The sequence below is a fragment of the Amblyomma maculatum genome, chromosome 1, assembly GCF_055883805.1.
Source record: "Amblyomma maculatum isolate TAMU_Amacu chromosome 1, ASM5588380v1, whole genome shotgun sequence".
Classification (NCBI taxonomy): Eukaryota; Metazoa; Arthropoda; class Arachnida; order Ixodida; family Ixodidae; genus Amblyomma; species Amblyomma maculatum.
The window spans coordinates 426,452,947-426,473,904 of NC_139344.1; the positions used below are offsets into that span (position 1 = coordinate 426,452,947).

Consider the following 20,958-nt stretch of genomic DNA (forward strand, 5'->3'; position numbering starts at 1 on the left):
GTTTTTAAGAAACGCAGAATCAACGCAGTTTGGTGCATAGTGCTAGTAGTTATTTGTAAATCCTGGACAAAACGATGCCACCAGTGTTATTGTGTTAGCAATACTGCGCCAGGTTTCAGCACGTCACGTAGTTCAGGGAAGGGCCACCTTTGACCTTGAGCCGCCACTGAGCCGAATACGGCTTTAACCAAGCCGTATGAATGTGCCTTAGCGGCCTATAGGGTAAACGTGAATGTCAGGGTCCTGGCAGGCTGATTCTGACGTAACCGTCCCGTGTGAAACGAGAGACCCAAGTTGGCAGCTCCTGCCAGCCCACATATAAAGCATCGCTTTAACCAAGCCGTATGAACCTGCCTTAGTGGCCTATATGGGTAACGTGAATGCCAGGGTCCTGGCAGGCTGATTCTGTCATAGCCATCCCATGTGAAACGAGAGACCTAAGTTGGCAGCTCCTGCCAGCCCACATATAAAGCCTCGCTTTAACCAAGCCGTATGAACGTGCCTTAGTGGCCTATATGGGTAACGTGAATGCCAGGGTCCTGGCAGGCTGATTCTGTCATAGCCATCCCATCTGAAACGAGAGACCCAAGTTGGCAGCTCCTGCCAGCCCACATATAAAGCCTCACTTTAACCAAGCCGTATGAACGTGCCTTAGTGGCCTATATGGGTAACGTGAATGCCAGGGTCCTGGCAGGCTGATTCTGTCATAGCCATCCCATGTGAAACGAGAGACCCAAGTTGGCAGCTCCTGCCAGCCCACATATAAAGCCTCGCTTTAACCAAGCCGTATGAACGTGCCTTAGTGGCCTATATGGGTAACGTGAATGCCAGGGTCCTGGCAGGCTGATTCTGTCATAGCCATCCCATGTGAAACGAGAGACCCAAGGTGGCAGCTCCTGCCAGCCCACATATAAAGCCTCGCTTTAACCAAGCCGTATGAACGTGCCTTAGTGGCCTATATGGGTAACGTGAATGCCAGGGTCCTGGCAGGCTGATTCTGTCATAGCCATCCCATGTGAAACGAGAGACCCAAGTTGGCAGCTCCTGCCAGCCCACATATAAAGCCTCGCTTTAACCAAGCCGTATGAACGTGCCTTAGTGGCCTATATGGGTAACGTGAATGCCAGGGTCCTGGCAGGCTGATTCTGTCATAGCCATCCCATGTGAAACGAGAGACCCAAGTTGGCAGCTCCTGCCAGCCCACATATAAAGCCTCGCTTTAACCAAGCCGTATGAACGTGCCTTAGTGGCCTATATGGGTAACGTGAATGCCAGGGTCCTGGCAGGCTGATTCTGTCATAGCCATCCCATGTGAAACGAGAGACCCAAGTTGGCAGCTCCTGCCAGCCCACATATAAAGCCTCACTTTAACCAAGCCGTATGAACGTGCCTTAGTGGCCTATATGGGTAACGTGAATGCCAGGGTCCTGGCAGGCTGATTCTGTCATAGCCATCCCATGTGAAACGAGAGACCCAAGTTGGCAGCTCCTGCCAGCCCACATATAAAGCCTCGCTTTAACCAAGCCGTATGAACGTGCCTTAGTGGCCTATATGGGTAACGTGAATGCCAGGGTCCTGGCAGGCTGATTCTGACATAACCGTCCCATGTGAAACGAGAGACCCGAGTATTGGTAACGCGATTCAACCCAGTTTACCCAGAGCTAAACCGCCGCCAATTTTTTTATAAGGAAAGAAAACGCATTTTTAAAGCCTTGCATGCACTTGTCTGCCGCTCCTTTTTTTTAAAGCTGGAAATTAGTGCACAAGCTGCGCAGGAAGTTCAGAGAAAATTTGGCGTTAGCAGCTGACGAGTCGCAGTGACTGCGGCGTCCAATTCAAACTGCATTTTTAATGGACCACACAATGCACATAATTTTGCTTTCACACTTGGTCTAAGGAAAGAAAGCACATGTACGCACACAATTCTTAGGTAACTGACACTGATCGAGAAATAAAGGTGCATGATACGCGCACGACAGAAGGTAGTTCGGATTCAGCGCTGTGTTCGCTGCTCATGTCTTCAATGGTACGCCCAGTTTCCAGTGAGCTTCCTTTCTGCCGGTTAAATTCGCGCAGTTTAGGCTGTGTGTGGAAAAATAGCGCTCGATTTTCTCGGTATTGAGAGCTTTAGAAAATTATTTATTCGTGTATAAAATGACATGGCATCAGCATACCCATGTGTTCGCGGCCCTCGTTGGTCCGAACAACAGGAGTAATTAAAGGTCAGTAAGTTTATTTTGGTGAAAAATTTAGAGATGATTTCTGCTATATTATGTCCGCCTAGAGTAGTTTGTTTTAGAAAGTAACTTGCTTTCTCGAACTCTCGCAATATCTAGGAATTTTAAAGAGTTCTTTGTAACATGTGGTATATTATTATGTCCCTTTGCTGCACATCTAGAAAGCCTAAATTAGAGATGATGTTCTAAAAAACAAAAATATTCACAGGACGCTCCCTTGGTCAACGCTGAAATGTATCATGCATATTGTTTCACTGAATGTCGAATGGTGTCATGGCGAAGAACTTCAATAAGGCGTGTATTGCCTATCCCGGGAAAACCAGCCGGACGCACAGGATATGAGTAAACATAAGCGGGTGACGGATGGAAATCAGATTCATGAGCCGTACTCGTATGTTTGCGGTGAATTTCCGATTTTGGATAATATAGCTATTAGGTAGAAGCATTAACGGTGTCCCTTATTAGGTACGCAATAAATACTGGCCCTATATATGTGCGGCGTGTCGCATATATATTGTTATATGTATGTCCTAGCTCTACGACCTGTGAAATTGACGCATGTGTCCTGTCTTTATCGGCCTTTCCCCACATAGCCGATGTACGAACAGCGCTTGGACTCCGCACTCCGGTCTATCATCGACCGTCTGACTACCGGCCAGTCTCATCCTGCCCTCGCCATGTTCGTACCCTAAGGGGACGCACTATACCACCGCAGTATGCTACCTGATGGCGCTAAGCTCTTGTTCCTCGTTCCAAAACATCTGCGCTCCACCATCCTGGAACAATTTCATGATGCTCCCACCGCTGGACATCTTAGCGTGTCCCGCAAGTATAACAGCGTGCGCCGACGTTTGTACTGGCCGGGTCTCTGTCGCTCAGTTTAGCATTATGTGGCCGCATGTGAGCTGTGCCAGCGTCGTTAAAAAACATCCGTATTGCCGTCAGGACACCTGCAGCCAATATCCATCCCGACTGACCCGCTTTTCCGTGTTGGTGTTGATTTGCATTGGCCCTTCCCGGTCTCTGGGTCGGGCAACAAATGGATTGCCATAGCGACCGACTATGCTACGCGTTACGCCATTACCTGCGCGATCCCGACTAGCTGCGCTACAAACGTCACTGATCTCCTCCACGACGTGATACTACAACACAGTGCCCCTCGTGAACTACTCACAGATCGTGGTCGCTGCTTCCTCTCCAGAGTGGCTGAAGAGCTACTTCGTGTGTGCACCGTCCGCCTTAAATTTATCACCGCCTGTCATCCTCAGACCAACGGCCTGACAGAACGCCGCAACCGTACGCTCACAGATATGTTATCCATGTATGTCTCCGGCAACCATTGGGATTGGGACATTTATCTACCCTTTGTAACATTTGCCTAAAACTCTTCTCGTCATGATACCTCTGGCTACTCTCCCTTTTATCTGCTCTTTGGCCGACACCCATTACTCCCCTTTGATACATCACTACCCACTACTGACGCCGCCACTAGTACGTACGCTCGTGATGCCATATCCTGCGCTAAAGATGCTCGCCACATTCCTCGCGACAGGCGCTTTGCTCTTAGCAAGGCGCCCAGCAATCCCGTTTTAACAGTCGCCATCGCGATGTGCACTACGCCCCAAGCTCTCTCGTTCTGCTTTGGCTCCAATCACGCCGGGAGGGCTCGTGCGAAAACCTACCACGCTACACAGGCCACTACCGTATCTTGCGCCGAGTCACCGACGTCACATACGAAATCGAACCTTTAAACCCGAGGTCTTCTGCACCGCGAGCTTCCAACATTGTGCACGTGGCACGACTCAAGCCCTATTATTTACGCCCTGCTTCGTTTACCTAGAACACACCGGGACTGTCCTTTTGCGGCGGAGGTAATGTTATGTGGTGTACCACGCTGGCATTCAGGAAGTGTGGGCGAAGACGACGCTCAGTGCTGAGTTGTGCGGCTAAGCGGTGCTCATCAATTTCAGAGTGGTGTTACCCATCGGTGCGTGAAGTTTACTGGTAACAATATGTCCTATATATATGTGAGGCGCGGCGGGACACAGACACACGCCGGCAGCAACCTTGACCACGTCAAGAGCGGCTACGCTCGCCAACCACCCACACCCCTCCAAAGCAATCAACCAATATTCATTCAAAGAAACAATGGGAGGCTGCCCTGCGAAGCTCTGAGCATGATCTTCAAAGATTAGCCAGCGCCTACACAGACCTCCCTCCTCCACTGCCCCTTACCCCCTATGGGATAAATAAAGTCGTTACTCACTCGCTCACAGAGAAACGCGGCAAGGTTTGGTTTGGAAGTTGGTTTCTTGATACTAGCAGACTCGCACCAGGATGTGTCTCATTAGTAGTTCCGCCCACCCCGCTAATGACACTTCTCCCTTTCCTCACGCATGAGATGGGAAGATCGGCGAGAGGCGTATAAAATTGCTGATTTCGAAAATCTAAACGTTACTTTGCAGTTGGCACTCTAGCCGTCAGCCAGCTTCACGTTAGATTACCGACATCAATTTTTCAAACTCCTCAACCGCTTCCACGGCACTGTATGTGCCGTAAGTGGAAATTCAAGCACAGCCTGTGTAAACCTGGAATTTCCGTGCATTTGAATATATGGTGAAATAACCGAGGTTTGAACATTTTGTAAGCCGCATGCAGTTCAGCAAATGATTAGGGCAGAGCAACCAGGTTAAAAAGGAAGAAATTATTTTAATTTCTTTTAGTTTGATTTTTAGGGTCTAATGTCCCCCCCGCCGGGGTGGCGCAGTGGTTACGGCGCTCGACTACTGTTCCCAAGGATGCGGGATCGAATCCCGGCCTCGGCGGCAGCTTTTCGATGGAGGCGAAAGGCAAGGCGCCCGTGTGCTGTGCGATGTCAGTGCACGTTAAAGAACCCCAGGTGGTCGAAATTTCCGGAGTCCTCCACTACGGCGTCTCTCATAGCCTGAGTCGCTTTGGGACGTTAAACCCCACAAACCAACCAACCAACCTAATGTCCCAAAGCGGCTCACGCTATGAGAGACCGACCACCTAGGGTTCTTTAACGCGCGCGTACATAGCACAACACATGGACGCCTTGCTTTTCGACTCCATCGAAACGCGACCGCCGCGGCCGGGATTCGATCCCGCATCCTTGGGAACAGAAACGAGCACCCTAACCACTGAGTCACCGCGGCAAGTATAGGGATAAAGAGCAGCAGTTTAGAGTGGTACAGAAGCGACAGTCTGCAAATGGAAGCCATTAACCTAGCTGAAAATATCAGAAGATAAGCTTGGACTAGATCAGCGAAGCGGATACTTGGATCTTCTAGCCGTATAACGGTGTCGAAACTGAAATGAGACCGCCATGTACGCCAGATTAAGACAGCGAAATGAAATATCAAGAAATGAGAATCGATGAGTCGCAGGTTTCTTCTGCACAGCAAAGTTTATAGCTATATAGCAGGTGCCCTAGTTTTGGGCTGAGCGTCAGCGCCTCTACTAGGGTATAGGCAATGCAGAAGGAAATAGCAAGAAGGAAGTAATTGATTTATTTATTTTATTCAAAGCAGTCTGCAGAATTAGCTGAAACGTGGATGCCACGAAAATCTGCGTGCGGCGTGAAGGAAGCCCGCGCAGCATCGCGAGACGCTTGAGAACTTTGCAGATATCTCCCCGTTTCCACGCGCAGTCGTGAGTGCGCTGGGCGTAAACCTCTCATCACTCTGAGGCGGCGGTGACTCAACAGTGGAGAAGCCACTGGGGCTCTGCAGAATATTCTGCTGAGCCTGATTAATGCCTACGATATTCTCGGCGGGAGGAAGAGTGGCACTTGTGCTGTAAAAGTTATGTGCATGTGCGCTCCTGCCTTGACAGAGTAACAGAGACGCCGCGCGCCCTATAAATTGAGGTCGCGTCGAACTAAGAAGGGGGTAGTGCTGCAGTGAGTCAAGTACTACTGTACGGCTCGCGGGAATCAAACCCTGCTCGGCAAGCCAAAATACTGCGAGAGAGCGGCCCGCGTCTAGACGACGGCCACAACGTGACTCTCCAAACTCGGTCTGCGATAGTACCCGGTGAACAATTTGGTGTTTTTTGTTCTTACTACCTCCTGTATTGTGTATTGCTGTTTAGCCTCTGTGTTTGTGAAGAGTCTTTTTATATTGCATGCTTGCTTTACTTTTTCAGAACCTCATGTATGTGTTTTAAATATTAGTGTGAATTCCTCTGCATCGTCTCTTACAGCATAAAGTTTGTTCTGCTTGTTAACTCTGACTCAGACCCTTTCTCTGGATTAAACCGACGAAATCTGGGGACCAAACAGGCACCCCTTTTTGTCACTACAGGCAGCTGGGGTCTTGCTGAGCTTGTCACGAAAGTCGAGGGCATATATTTTGAGACCAGAATAGCTACTCTCCCGAGTCCTCAGGGTGTCTGAGAGTGTGAGCGCCAACGAGAGGCGCATAGTTAATAAATTCTATTATCAACGAGTGACAGCAGGAAAGACTCAGGATCAAATAAACCGCGCCTACGAGCCCAGTCTCTTACTGGAAGTCAACAGTTAATCGATTTTTTCCTGAAACACTAGGGTAGCGACAAAGATGTTAGTGTTTTATTAACTTTGACTTTTGTTTCTTTCTATTTCCTATTTACCTTGTCGGAGGTATTTAGCAGCATGAGCAACTAATAAATTGGTACACAGTAACTTCCATGTTATGATAGACAGTTATTTTATTTATAAGCCAAAATTTTTATTTGATGTCTGTCCCAAGCTGCCTCACCTATTGTGCAGCGGAAGTTGCGGGAGCTTCTGCTTCAGATATAGAGCGAAACTCACGGGACCCCGACGCTCCTCAAAGCAGGATTCAACACGTCGGCAAGGGCAGCGACCACCTGTCCTTGACGCGGGCGCTGCGCACAAGCCGAGGGTTTAAAAGAACCGACCGCAGAACGCCCGCGCCAGTGCGCTCTGAGAAGATTGAGATATTATATCTAAAATACTTGCTTTGTTATTTTTATAGTCCTCTTTTTATCGCAGCGTTTTGTTCATTGTCGGGTTTTCTTCTTGTCATTTAACTAGTATTTTATCAATATCTTGTCGTGGCGTTTTGTTTTTATTGTACTTTATTATTATGCAGTGCAATTTGGACTAACAATTGTAAACATTCAATTATTAGTAAAAGAAAGTGACCTATTTGAACTTATTCCTCAATCACAAACCAACACACGTACTTCACGAGTTGACCGGCCTAACTTTTAAATGTGTTCTCAAGGCTCATAGAGGGACGACGGGTAACCGTAAAGGAGATCCCGCGCATCTTTTGACCCTAAAGGCGGAGGTTTGTGGCAATGTCGTTTTTTTCAGGGGCTTGAAAAAAGCAAAAATTTACTATTTTAGCTTTCGAAATAGCCCTAAATTTCCTCAGCAATCAGGCTTCTTGTTATCCATCCGAAAATTCTCGATGTGAAAATTCATCGAATAGAATATATCACTGTAGTCTGGTGCACGATATTTACTTTACTCAATTTAGTTAGTAATTAATATAGACGATTTGTCATGCGCAATAAGGAACGCGATTTGAAGGTTCTAAATTGCAAATACTTAGTTATACCCGCACGTACATGCACAAATGGGATTTTTCACACCAAGAACACTTTTTTCACAACAAACATGTGTTGGATCATAAATTAATGCAACCTACGAAATATCATCACTATGCGTCTTTTATATCCACCTTTCGCTTCCAAGTTTCCTGAAAGTAATCCTTTTCGTATACGGGATCATGATTATTACGTAGCATTCATTCATGTATTCGTATGCGTCGTTATTTGAGTAACGACACATACACATAAAATACTGTACATAATAACATAAATAAGAACGAAACATAAGTAATGGGAAAATGATAGAATGGTCAGCACTAAACTAATAAGGATAGACACTACGCTAGATTGATTTTTCGACAACGCGCCATTAAAGACACGTTCCCAATAAAACGGCGCCAAACGTAATCAGGGCTGTGCAGAAGGTGGCATAGTGGACGCGTACAATGGCGAAGAACATGAGGTGCTCTTCGACGGTGAGGTCGTCGATGAGGATGTTGTACTGCGCGCAGTAGCCAAGGCTGTCGCGCGCTTCCCGAGTGCACGCCCTCACGTCGTAGCCGCCCACGAGCACCATACCCGACGAGCAGTTCACGAAGCCTGGAGAAGCGGAAGAAAATGCCACATGTAGAAGGAGCAGGAAGCGAACATAGGCCACGTACAGCCTCGCGTCGCTTGCGGCTACAGATGAGTGTTGCATCGTTAAACCTCAAAGGGATGTGCCAAATCACCTGCGCCATCACAAAAATATTCTCAGCTAGTGGAGTTTGCAGATATGTGTCATGATACTTTACTCAAAAGAGACCATTGCTTCTGCGCCTCAATTCAAAGGAAAAACGTAAAAAAAAAGGCGGGTAACAAGCAACTCTGCTCTGGCAAACATATTGAGAAAATTATTCGCCTTAGAATGCAGCCATGAGGAAGGAAACTTCTTTCGCTGTTAGGGATCACGATTTGGAACACTGTGCTGTTGAGAATGAGACCCACGTTTTTACAACATCGGCACACCGGCTGGAAAAAAAAAACGTAATGATGAAGTTTCCCTAAGCAGTTCTCAGCGAAATTGATTTTCTTATGCATCAATCCATATTAGATCTAAATGTCACAGTCACTGTGTTGAAATTCCCAAATCAATTTGCACCAAACACTGCAGACATTTTTTTTCTTATTCTCAGTTTCACGTTCGAAGACCTAAAGCGTGTTATAGGTATTAACGCAGAACTTGCATGTCTGTCTGTTGCATATCTCATCTCAGCTCCGCAACTGATATTCTGAAACCCGACACAACCCAAGATCAAAGCGAGAGATGCTTCCTCGATAAGGTCATTAGCCGATCTCATAGACCAATAGCCGTTTAAGATTTTGCATGTTCGCGCTTAGTTAAGTTACCTTAAGTTACCCCAACATCTACTGTCACATTTCTGACAGGTCTGTGAATAACGCACTACTGGGATATCTTCTTGAAGCGATTCTGCTTTATTTTTTTTTCATATATGCATTAATTTATGAATTAGATTTCAATTCAGGTGTCTAAACCCAGGTGACTTTTATGAATACCTCGTTTGTCCAGAAACACTGTTTTCCAAGGGAACGTATGTGACTGGAGGTTGTGCGCCTTACCGGTAATCATGTTCAACAGCGTTGTCTTCCCAGCTCCGTTGTGGCCAAGCAACACGGTGATCTGGTTCTCGAACACTCGCAAGTTGACGCTCTGTACGGCCACCACACCATCGTAATCCTGTAGGACAAGAATGAAGCCGTTCAAAATTTTCAGTGTTGGCGGCACCACGTTACAAGTAAAGGCATTACCGGGAACGCATTATTGTTTTCAGCGACTTAGTGACATACTCGTAACCATTTCGAAATTGTAGCCTACCTACAGTAATATTTTTCGGTAACTTGAGGCGTTCTGTTGATTGTAATTTTTTTACTCCGATTGTTCGCTACCTCCACCCGCGATTTCAGAAAAAAAAGCGCAGAGCCACTAACGTAATGTTGCCAATAGACAAAATGTCCAGGTGCTCTTGATGTCCTTTGTTGCTGCTCGCAAGCATGCGTGAAAACACCTGCCCTTAACGAGGCGCTCAACTGAAATAAAGGGACAGAGAATACCCACAGAACACGCAACACGTGCACGAGCGCACATACAACGCACTTGTCTCTTGCTTAAATTCAAAGCTAGTTGTAATTATTAAAAACTGTCGCTTAAATACTCTAGCGCTCTTTATCAACTTTGTTTTCAATATAGATTTTGTTTCAATTTCTATCTGCAGCTGCGCCTACATTCCTGGTTATGCAGTTCCTGAGCGCACGAGACTGGAAATACCTTTACATAGCCACTCGTCATTTTAGAGGTAATTACACAAGTTCAAGTGAAAAAAAAAATTTACGAGCTCAATTTTTCAGGAACTGTGCCATTTAAGCATTTCTGTATCGTTACATAACTTGGGCGTCTACTTGAGTATTTTAAGCACAACCGACATTTTTTAATATCACATTTATCAACAGTACTGTGGATTTTTAGGAGTTCCGCAATGTTTCCTTCGTTAAGTTAGGATTGGTGATCTGTCATTTTGTGTTTAATGTCGCATTCAGAAAATGGCTTCACCGTGTGCTACAGAGCAAGTAATCCTCAAATGTATATCTCAATGGGGAACTTTAGGCCAATATAATGTTGCTAAGTTCCTGCACATTCGTACAAAATATTCTTGTTAAACCAGGATTTCGAGAAAAATTGTTTGGGCTGGACGTTTTATGTGAAATATGAGCTTTATAAAAATGCTATCGTGAGCTCTTGCAACAAAGGCCCATTGAATAATATTTATGGCCGTAGAGTAACGGCAAAGTGACGGGCGGTAATTTTGTCGGTAACGGTAACGTGTCACATTCATGTGTAGGAAACGTATGGCAGTAACGTGTTTCTTTTTCTTTAGCGTGACGACGAGCTATTTACTTGCGGTTTTCGCTAACGCCAACAATCCTGTTAAAAATAGGACTCCGCCTTAGGTTCACGCTTAGGCAGCAGATCGATAGGTTTTATCCCTCTTTTTGCAGCTTTGAGCTTCAAAACCTTAGTTCTTCAGCTGGTCATGACAAAAACAAAAAGGTGGTGTCCTTTTCACCCCTGCTTTCATGTTTCCAACCCTCCTCCCCGCATGATCGCACAGTTAAACCCCTAAGTATTGGGCGCTGATACTACCCGAACGAAAGACAGAGCCAGACACACTGCTTCCATTAAAAAACACTGGAACAGTGATATCTGACGAGAACATTCAGAAGCATTTAGACAGGCGGGCTGCTATGAAGTTATTGAAAAGCTTCTTTTAGGGACGTCCACGGCGTATTGCATTACACACCCTCTTGGAGTCACTGTCTACCTTCCACTCCATCCCAACCACTCAATCTATCCATCTATCAACAGGTAGTCTATTCGCTCCTATTTACTTTACCTAACGAATGGCCTACAACGTGGAGTTAGCCTAACTCCTGGTTTCCGTCATTTACGTAGGATGCCCGCCCAACCTGGTGGAATTCCGCGAGGTTAATCGTTAGTCAGCCCTCAGACTTGCGGTGGTACCGACCTCAAGCGTGAGGCAAGTACGTTTATTGCGTGACTTGCGAACAGTCGAGTCATTTATGAAGCTTGGCTTTTGTCGCACTTATGATACGTATCTTTCACGTTTCTTTGTTGTTTTTTGAAGGATATACATCTGCCGCCATGTGTTTTACATGCATAATAATTATGTAACGATCAGTTTTTGGAAAGATTTCAATGTTAAACGAAATTAATGAAATATAGGAAGCAGCACCACAAATCGTTCGCTAAAGCGACGTTATGTGACTGAATGAAACCCGAATCAAATCTTGATGTACAATTCTCACCTAAAATTTCTTCAAGTATACCTTGTGCATCCTATCTCACTCCTAGGGTAGATTCGACTAGCTAACTCAACTTTCGGCGAAAAACGCACCTTGCTGGCATTGACGATTTCGATAGCGACGAGCTGGTCCCTTGGTTCCGATTCGTAGTACTCGAGCTCTGCGGCACTCTTTAGTGGGGTCCGGGCTAACGTCATGCTTGGGATCCAATATTTAGTCTGAGACAAAACAAAATGCAGCAAACAAAGGTTTGTTGACCGATGCGCACGATCCTCAATACTCGGAGTCATGCCATATCTAACCTTTTGAGTGGTGTATGCAGGTTTGTGCGATACACAGACATGTGCGATTACTTTACTCGTCGTCATGGTAAGCCTGATTTACCCATTCCAAGACAATATGCTGTACATAGCATTTTAAGGAAGCTTTTCGCCCTCACCAGTGCGATTCCGAGCTGTATGGTTTTATCCGGCTGATGCTTTGCGTGCGTTGGCTCCAAATCGAAGAGCTATTCCCACTCAGAACAAATCTACAGGATTGCACTTAGCTACGTTTAAGAGCTTAATGGCGAAAGCCTATCCTCTTCTTTTCTTCTACCTCTATATTGCGTGTTTGCATACTTCTTATAATTTCATTTCTTTCTTATCTTTGGTTTCGCTATCGACGACATCGGCATCTCAGGATTTATTTTCTCTACATGCGAGATTGAACCGACTTACACGTGGCCGTAAGAGGTTTTTTTATAGGGACTAAGCCTAACTGGCTGATCGGGGAATTATCTCGACGTCAGAACCCATTGCGACATCTGGCGGACACAACTTGCTCAATCTCGCGAGGTCATCTGGCTGACGAGATTTTCACTGTGACCCTAGAAAAGAACGAGCAACATAGCGCTCGGAGTCTAATTGCCCCTTCCCACCAGCCACTGTGCGCCATATCTAGGCTTGCTGGTGGTGTGTGGTGGGGCGGCCGAAAGTTGGAAAGCTGGTGTACAACTGGAGTTGTAGATCATACTAAAGAAGCCAGCAGCCACCGAAAACAAGGAAAGATTGTCTATCTGCAAGTGTAAATTTATTTAATGACTGTAAGGTAACTAATTAGTAAGCTCGAGAAAATGCATCCACATGCCACCTATGGCATCTGAACTCATGAACTTTAAATCTCGCATCCAATGTTCTACCAACTCAGCTGCGGCAATGGCCGCTCAATCTTCCTCTGTCGTTGATATTTAGTGATAGCTTATAGAGCCCGTGCAGCCAAAAAACAACGCTGCTCGAATGTTGCGCACAGTCATGGCGTCACGAACGCATAACTTATCACTGTAAATTAAAACATCCAACATTCAAATAAACCTAATGAATTGGGCGGGTTCGCAGGAAGCCAAAAAGCCGAGAATGTTGCTCTAATGGAGTCATTTAGGCAAATAGATGTAATTCAGTATATTGTGTATTTCCTATTGGGAATTCGAAGCCTCTTCACTCCAGGCATACACGCAACGCCTGGACCACAAAGGGTCATTCGTACCAAGAGAGTTAGAAGGGCCCGTAGTGAACGCATTGAGGTGCGTATGGACTACTAAAGTGTGTTTTCGATGCATACTAATGTTACAGTAACAAACCATTCTGAAATTATAGATAATTTAAACAAGACAAATTTGATTTTCAGGATTGAAAAGGAAATGTTAAAGGCGTTATCGCATCTATTCTTGTGGCAAAGCTTGAGCGTCTTCCTGATATTTTCTGTGGAGTGCAATATAACAGTGAGAGCGTTCACCAGTGACACCCTCGTAAATATCGGTGGATGTGGTACGCTTTGTATTGGCAAACGTTTCACGTGGGACGTCATCCAATAGTTACTGTGGGAGCTGTACGATCAACATCTCACGTTATTGCACCAAGACTGCCGTATCTATGCTTCAGCGAGGAGCTTCAATAGACAAGTATATAGACTGAGGAGTGTCGCGTTGTGACAAGCACAAAGAAACCAATAGCCATCGACATCAAAGAATGCATTAAGCTCAAATATAAAATTATATATTAGACGCTAAAATATCACCGATTCGAATGAAACTAATTGTAACTAAATTTATTCTATCATGCTTAAACTGAAAATGATGAAATCTATAGTTTCGCTATTATCAAAACCGAATCGATTCTTTACAGTTTCCCTTTATATAGGTGGCCGTTGCACTACTCGTTCATTTTGTTATAGTATAACGAACCCTTTATTCGCCATATTTGTGTGTTGACGTTGTTCCGATCAGAAGCCTGCAAAAGATTCAAGCTTATCAAGGTTACCAGTCACAGTTTCCCAGAAGATTACTGGCTCCAAGCGTTACGCGTCAGGTGAGCTTTAAGCGCTGCTGTCCAAGTATAACTGACTCTATACCATTTGCAAGCGCACAACAAGCACACAACTAGGTATTTCCGAGGCACATTTGCGGCAATATTTCTCGTTATGTATACATTCCAGAGTCTGTTCTTGGGCTGGGTAAAACCATAGCTATTAATATACGATTTGTTCAAAGCACCTCCATGCGCGAGGTGTAAGTGATGTTTTTATCTTTGTTAGGTTTCGCATGACAATGTTAAAGGGTTATTGTATCTTGCGATCGATAAACATATTGAATAAACTGGCAACTCGCGCCAAAACGAATTCCCAAATTACAATTGCTCTCAGCAAGGAGATCAACACATCGAGCGGAGTTTGTAGTCTTCGCCGCAAGTATCTCGAATGTCACAAAGTATCCGGAACTGTAATGTGATTAGAAATTTGTAGCACATAGCAGATGCACAACATGCCGAGTATGATTGGCGTTATACTATAAGGTCCATTGGGATATATAATAGATGTATGTCTCTCAAAGTAAAAACATTCTTTTACAGAGAATGTCCAATCGCTCAAAAGAAATTTTGCGAATTACATTTCATCATACGAACGTTCACGAGCCCAATCTCAGCAGCAAACCTACAGTAGATTTTATTACGGTCCATCCAATCTGCCACCACATAACCCCTCCCGTACGACTGGAAAAAAATCCGCCCGCAGCCTAATTCAGAAACTCTCACAGACCGAAGGACGCCACAGGAGTAGCAAAACGAGGAAGGTGCTGATTAACCTTTACAAATTATATACTGTAACATAAGCGTCAGTACCACAATGCCGGTTTATCCTAACACACAAACCAGTCTTCTTCAAAGTGAAAGTTTTCATTACACCGACACACGCGCGCCCTCAAGGACCCAGCTGCTTCCAGCTAAACACCATGAATTTCTTGTGAGGCGCAAAATATGCTCGGATGTATATTTTCTGGATAAAACATACTCGCATGGCGAGGCATCTGTCATCGTTACAAGCGCCATAACTGCGTGGACTTTTTTAAGGCGACTATCTCTACAGATGAGACTAAAACGTTTATATGCCTTTCTTTTTTTTTTCTAAAACTTGCAATACAAAAGTGATCTCATTGATTTTTATAGCCCGTCCCTGCGCACTGATGAATTCACTCTCCCTTTGTGGGCTGCTACATGATTCGATCAAGAGAGAAACGGCTAAAACATTATCAGGGCTTAACTTACGGTCGAATCTAGTTTGACAGCTGTAGCTTAGAGCGTGGTTAATGAAAGAATAGATTTGTTTGTGCGGCAAGATCTACATGATTAAGTGAACCCTATGCTCAAAGTAGATAACGCAAGTAAATGCATCCTCATTCACCAATGTCGCCGTATTTTCTATCCATCTCTTCTTCGTTAAAGCCAACCTCGCCGGGACGCAGTCTTAAACGCTTCAGCAATGCCAGGAAGTCCAGCCAGTGCATTTCGGACGCCGAAAGCTTAAGGAAAACAGTTGGTTTTTCCGGCTGATTAATCAGGGGACAGAGCGCCATTTTACGTCGGTCCCAATAGTGCATCATGCTCAGCACACTTTCCATGAAGCCCAGATCCTGATTCAACACTCCCTCAGTAACGCTTGGGTTTCGATATCAGCGCGTGACACACACCGAGTGTCGTCGTTGTGCTTATGGTTAAATGACGGTCAGACCCAGACACGGAACGGCGCTGGAGTTTTCTATTGAGTAGAGCTATCGCTCTATCTGATTTTATATACTTGACAGTCTCTCTTCAAATGTCAATAGCCTTAGTGATCGTAAAACTTTAGCGTTCGAATCCCCCTGAAATGCCAACAAAGTAACGCGCTGATGCAAATTGCCCTGCTAATGTACACCGACACTGCAGTATTGCAGAACGGGAGTGAAAACTGGCAGCTCCACCCACCTGAAATGGAAATAAAAAGGGCTTCGAGATCCCCGGACCGATGGGCAGAACATTGTCCAGATACCAGACTGCGATGACGATGCAGCAGTCGCAGACTAGGCCAACAAAAACGATCTCGGCCAGAGTGACGTTGTCTGGAGTCGCGGCGCGGTCATAGAAGTTGCTCCAGTTAGCCCCACCGTCGACTGCGAGACAAGAAAATTATCGAGCAGAATCTCTTTCATTTTGTATTGTAGCTTGCTTTTCGGTTCACGCGTGCATTTTAACACTCTCAACTATTAGGCACTAACCAGTTTCAAATAACCCTCCTCTCCTTTCATTGCGAAACCTCAAGAGATTTGAATAAATCAATTTAGAAAACAGCGACCTCGTAACCTCTTCCTTCCCTCCATAGACGAACTCATTTGTCTAACTCTTAGTTCTGATGCAAATGATTTCAGTTGTTTCGAAGCCACTAGCGAATGTCAGCCGCTTTCATGGCATCCACGCATAAGTAGATTGCACAGTTCACTCGAACACAAAAACTCAGGCAGCTGCAATTTTCGCCTTACATCGTTTGGCTCCCCTACTCTCGCTGCTCAAACGCACGGGCTCTACATAAAAAAATTGATTTCTCCGCATAGCTCCCCAAAGTGCCCCCTAGTTAGTGTGAAATGAAGGCGGGGAGGGAGTGGAACCGATCACAGTGCCCAGATGTGTCCGCGGCTTTCGAGGCGTAAGCAGAGAGCTTCAACTTCACGCAGAGCTTTCATTGCTGACGATAGGTTCCAAGAAATACAATCCGTTCTCTAGATTTCAGTTGACTCATGACAGAAGGCACCGAAGAGAAGTTGAAACTGTCCTGTATATTAATGTATATAGTACAGCATTTCCGGACTGTAAAGAGCGCAGAACCTCAAAGCAGAAAACGAACACGTCTAGTCTTCCACTTTTCATACAGCTTTGGTTGAGATATATTGTGTTCTACGCAATGGGGTAGCACTTGTCCATCTGGCCCACGTTTCCGGGCTTCATGAAAGACGTCGAACGGTATCTTAGCAATAAATCGCTGTTAACCACATCGAAGTACACAATTTGATTTTTCGTTTAATTCGATAGGATGGGCACAAGAAACACGTAGTACTCGCTCTCGAAACAGAATAAAGCAATGGTGAGCTGTGCAACGTCCCTAGGATCCCCGAAGCTGCATCGAACTATCCAATTATGTATAAATTTCGCTTTTAATATGATGTACGAGGAGATGCGGAGAAGTTCCCGGCTTTGCACAGAAAGAATAGTCAGAGCTTTACACATTTCTTTAACTTGTCCCCCTCTCAGACTGATGCGCTTGTTACATCGTTCTTACAGTTTGTTGTTTTTAGATTTTAACAAAAATTATGTCTGAGAGGTTGTCAAATCAGCTTTCAGCAGCATGCTTAACGTCAGCAATGTCGTGAAAATGGGGCCTCTTGTGATGTTTCTTCCAGTTAGGATAGAGGTGGTTGTCAGAAGGAGCTAGGTAAGCTGAATAGGGGAAATGGTGGACCGACTCAAAACAAAGGGTCTTCAATTTGAGAGTTACAACTTTGCATCTGTGCGCAGGTTTATTGTGCTTGAAAAACATTATTCCGTTGGGCAGCTTTCCCGGCGTTCCTCCTAATTTCCTCTTTCAGCTTGCCGAGGAGCCGGCGTAATATTATTCTCTTATACTACATTCTTGAGCCAGGCAGTCCACCAACCGAACACAATGTTCCAGCTAATGGGCGCTATGACCTTCTCGGTCATATTTTTGGTGCTAAAGTTCTTCGGCCGCTGAGACCCACTGTAGTGCCATCCCTTTAACTGTCCTATTGGTTTCATGTTCATAAATGTGGAGCCATGTTTCATCCTCAGCCACTGATCTGTCCAAAAAGTCGTATGTGGCGCCACAATTGGACAAAACAGCTCTCGCTGCCTCAACTCGTGCCTCCTCCTGTTCACTGTTCAAACATTTCTGCACGCACTTCGTTCAAAGCTTGAGCATTTATAGGGTCTTGGAAATAATACAACCAACGCACTCCAGGAGATGTCAAGTGTCTGGGCTATCTTATTGGCTGACATCCGCCAACCCTCACGAATCAGCTCATGGACCGCATCACTGTTGTCAGGACAGTTAAAGTTGCGAGACGCCGCTACGGGCTTGTTTTCAACAGTGATGTGCCCAGTCTTCAAACGAGTAACCCAGGGTTCAGCGTGCTGTAGGAAGGACAATTTTCCCTTACTGTTTTACACATCTCATCTAGAACCTGAAATTGAAAATAGTTGCAAAAATCGGAAACATCTGATACTTGAACGGTTACATAAAAAGATGACATGCTCTTTCATGCTGCCAAATAAATGTTTAAATTCGACATGAAAGGGGGCAAAACCACATGCTTTTCAGCACATCCTCGTACACTCCTCGAAAGCAGACTATAGTGGTTCTTCTACAGTTCACCTAAATGTTCGCACAATTGTTATATTTAAAAAGCTATTTCTTTTTAACTATGAAGCTGAAAAGAGAATGTGACAGAGAGAGCGGCGTGCGCTGTTAACGGTCCCAGTTGAGATGAAACTGAAAACAAGCCATCATTATGAGGTTCGCGAGGTTTAACCCCCCACAACTGCACTGCAGAGGAGGGTTTTCTTGTCTACTGAACTGCTCTAATCGAGGCTTGCGGAGGACATTGAAGCCACTAGGCCAACAAATCGGGTTCCCAGCGATCCAATTCCCGAAGGCGTCTCGTACCGAACTTCTCGAAGCGCTCCAGGACGCGGAAGCTCCAGTGGAGGCTCATGCCGGGGAAAATGGAGGTCCACAGCTTGTGACTGCGTTGTATGTAAAAGTAGCCCAGGCCCCCCGCATGCTCCAGCGTCAGGAAAGGCATGACGCAGCTGAACGTCCAGTAGAGCATGGCGCCGGCGACTGCGTATTGGGCTGCAAAAGTGCGAGTGCCACTTAACAGGAATGACATTTCTTTCAAGGCTCTATTTGAAAGCTCTCGAGAAAGACATGCCCTACCTTGGAGGAAAGATGACAAATGGAGTGAAATTTGTGTCTGTTCATTGGGCGACACTTCTATCAAACATATGAGCGGGAAGGCAGTGCCACATGGACATTGTATGTTCGCAAGAAGTGTCGAGCGTACTTGCAACCGTATAATAATAATAATACTAATTGGTTCACCCTGAAGGGAAAGGCGCAGTATCTGTCACACCTGTTTCTGTGGACACCTGAACCGTGCCGTAAGGGAAGGGAGGAAGGTGGGAATGAAAGTGGATAGAGATCCCCAGGTGGTCGAAATTACTCCGTAGCCCTCCACTACGGCTCCCCTTTCTTTCTTTTTTTCCACTTTCACTCCAACAGTATAGTTTTCTATTTTTGTGTCTTTATGCTCGTGGTTGCGCTGCAACCTTAAACGGGTGTTGCGGTAGATGTTTAACTATAATACTGCAAGGAATGCTATAGCGTTCCTAAGTTGGCCAAAAATGCATGGTTCGTTTCGTGAACAAAAAGCTAATGGAAATCAATCTTATTCCCCATTTATACTTTGGTACACCTGGCGCCGGTGCCCGAAACTACTGCTCCTCAGGAGGTGTGACGTCATGTGCCCCTCCCCCCTCCGAACCCAAGCCAACTGCTTCTTTATGAGTGCGCCTGCTGCAGATGCCTGCACGCTACATACTGCATAGGGGACACGCTGACAATGCTGCCGCTGTCTGTAGGATCTTGTACCTGGAGCGTTTTAACTGCTATAAACATTGAAATGTGTCAAGCGAGATCATCACTGGCTCTCGACTGCGGATCCCCTCGCGAGTGCTCGTTCTTGTATATGTACTATCTTTGCCAAAAGGAACCAGGCTGCCCGATTTGCTCCTTAGCCCTGTAGTTAAGCGTTTTACGGGACATGCCAAATTATTAATCACCTGTGCGGAAAGAAAGCACATCACTCTTATCTGTAAAGACCATTTTTTGCCTTTTGAAATAGATCAAAGGCTCCAAACACGGTTGAGAAGGAAACCCTGCAGTTTGGTTACTTTTGGCAAAGGCGGTACATGCTCGTTGCTACTTACTCAGTTCATAATTCCTCAATTTGTTACTCCATTATTCAAAAGTAGTTCATCAGAATACAGCAGTGAACTACCGCGTCGTGTCAGAGGCCAGGCATCCTATCTATAGAGCCTCGCTTTAAACAAGCCGTGAGAAGGTGCCTGTGTGGCCCAGAATTAGTACGACTGGCTCAGCATTCCGGGTTCGATTCCCATATCACCCTCCCACCCCATACAGGAGCTGCCCGAGATCACAGCTCCTGCCAATTCGGCTTATTATGAGATATCTTATCATACATCCCGCGGACCAATGTGCATTCGGGCATGTCACGTGCCCATGGTTTTCCCCTCACAATGCTAACGTCAGATTTTCTGAAGGTCAGAGCACGTTGTCAATTTAAGAACAAGGCAGCAGAAAACCACTAGATTTGGCAAAAATGTGCAGCGGTGGTTGGCGGGGAAAACTCACGGCTTGCGAAGAACATGGAGAGAAATATGGCGTGCATCTGGCAGGAACTGCAGAAGCACATGAGTATCGTGAAGAGGAGCAGGGGATCGCTGAACTGGATGAAGGCCCGACCTTCGTCGTTTCTCTTCACGCACACGAAGAGCATCATGAGGGTTGTGATGATGAGGTGCATGAAGAAGCCGCTCAGGTAGTGGCTCATCCAGTATATCCAGTCGCCGAGGCCTGTCACACGCAGCATCTCCTTCAGGCCTGCGTACCAGGAGCCAGCCCGCGCGTGGGTTTGTAGATATCAAAGGAAAGGTGTTCAGCTTGTAGAGCTTGAAACTGTCATGCCTGGGGCTAAGTTTACCGTTGTTTGATGCATCCTTCTGACAATGTTTCCAGGTCTGCTTCGCAAAATAGTTCGATTGTGCGATGTGTAGAGTTCAGCGCCGATGGTTTGGAATGACGACATAAAAAGAAAAGCGGT

At 45.7% G+C, this 20,958-nt stretch overlaps 1 protein-coding gene across 2 annotated transcripts in view; it reads right to left on the minus strand.

Moving 5' to 3' along the window:
• Positions 1-20,738, minus strand: part of LOC146209300 (phospholipid-transporting ATPase ABCA3-like) — a 117,729-nt gene extending 96,991 nt beyond the window's left edge. For both annotated transcript variants that reach the window (XM_084599227.1, XM_084599235.1), the window contains exons 1-6: positions 20,490-20,738; positions 18,720-18,908; positions 15,974-16,158; positions 11,792-11,917; positions 9,441-9,558; positions 8,266-8,420 (exon numbers count right to left, since the gene is read on the minus strand). In XM_084599227.1, the coding sequence (XP_084455353.1) occupies positions 8,266-8,420; positions 9,441-9,558; positions 11,792-11,917; positions 15,974-16,158; positions 18,720-18,908; positions 20,490-20,727 (1,011 nt within the window). In that variant the 5' untranslated portion in view covers positions 20,728-20,738. The remainder of the gene's footprint in view (positions 1-8,265; positions 8,421-9,440; positions 9,559-11,791; positions 11,918-15,973; positions 16,159-18,719; positions 18,909-20,489) is intronic.
• Between the last annotated feature and the right edge of the window lie 220 nt (positions 20,739-20,958).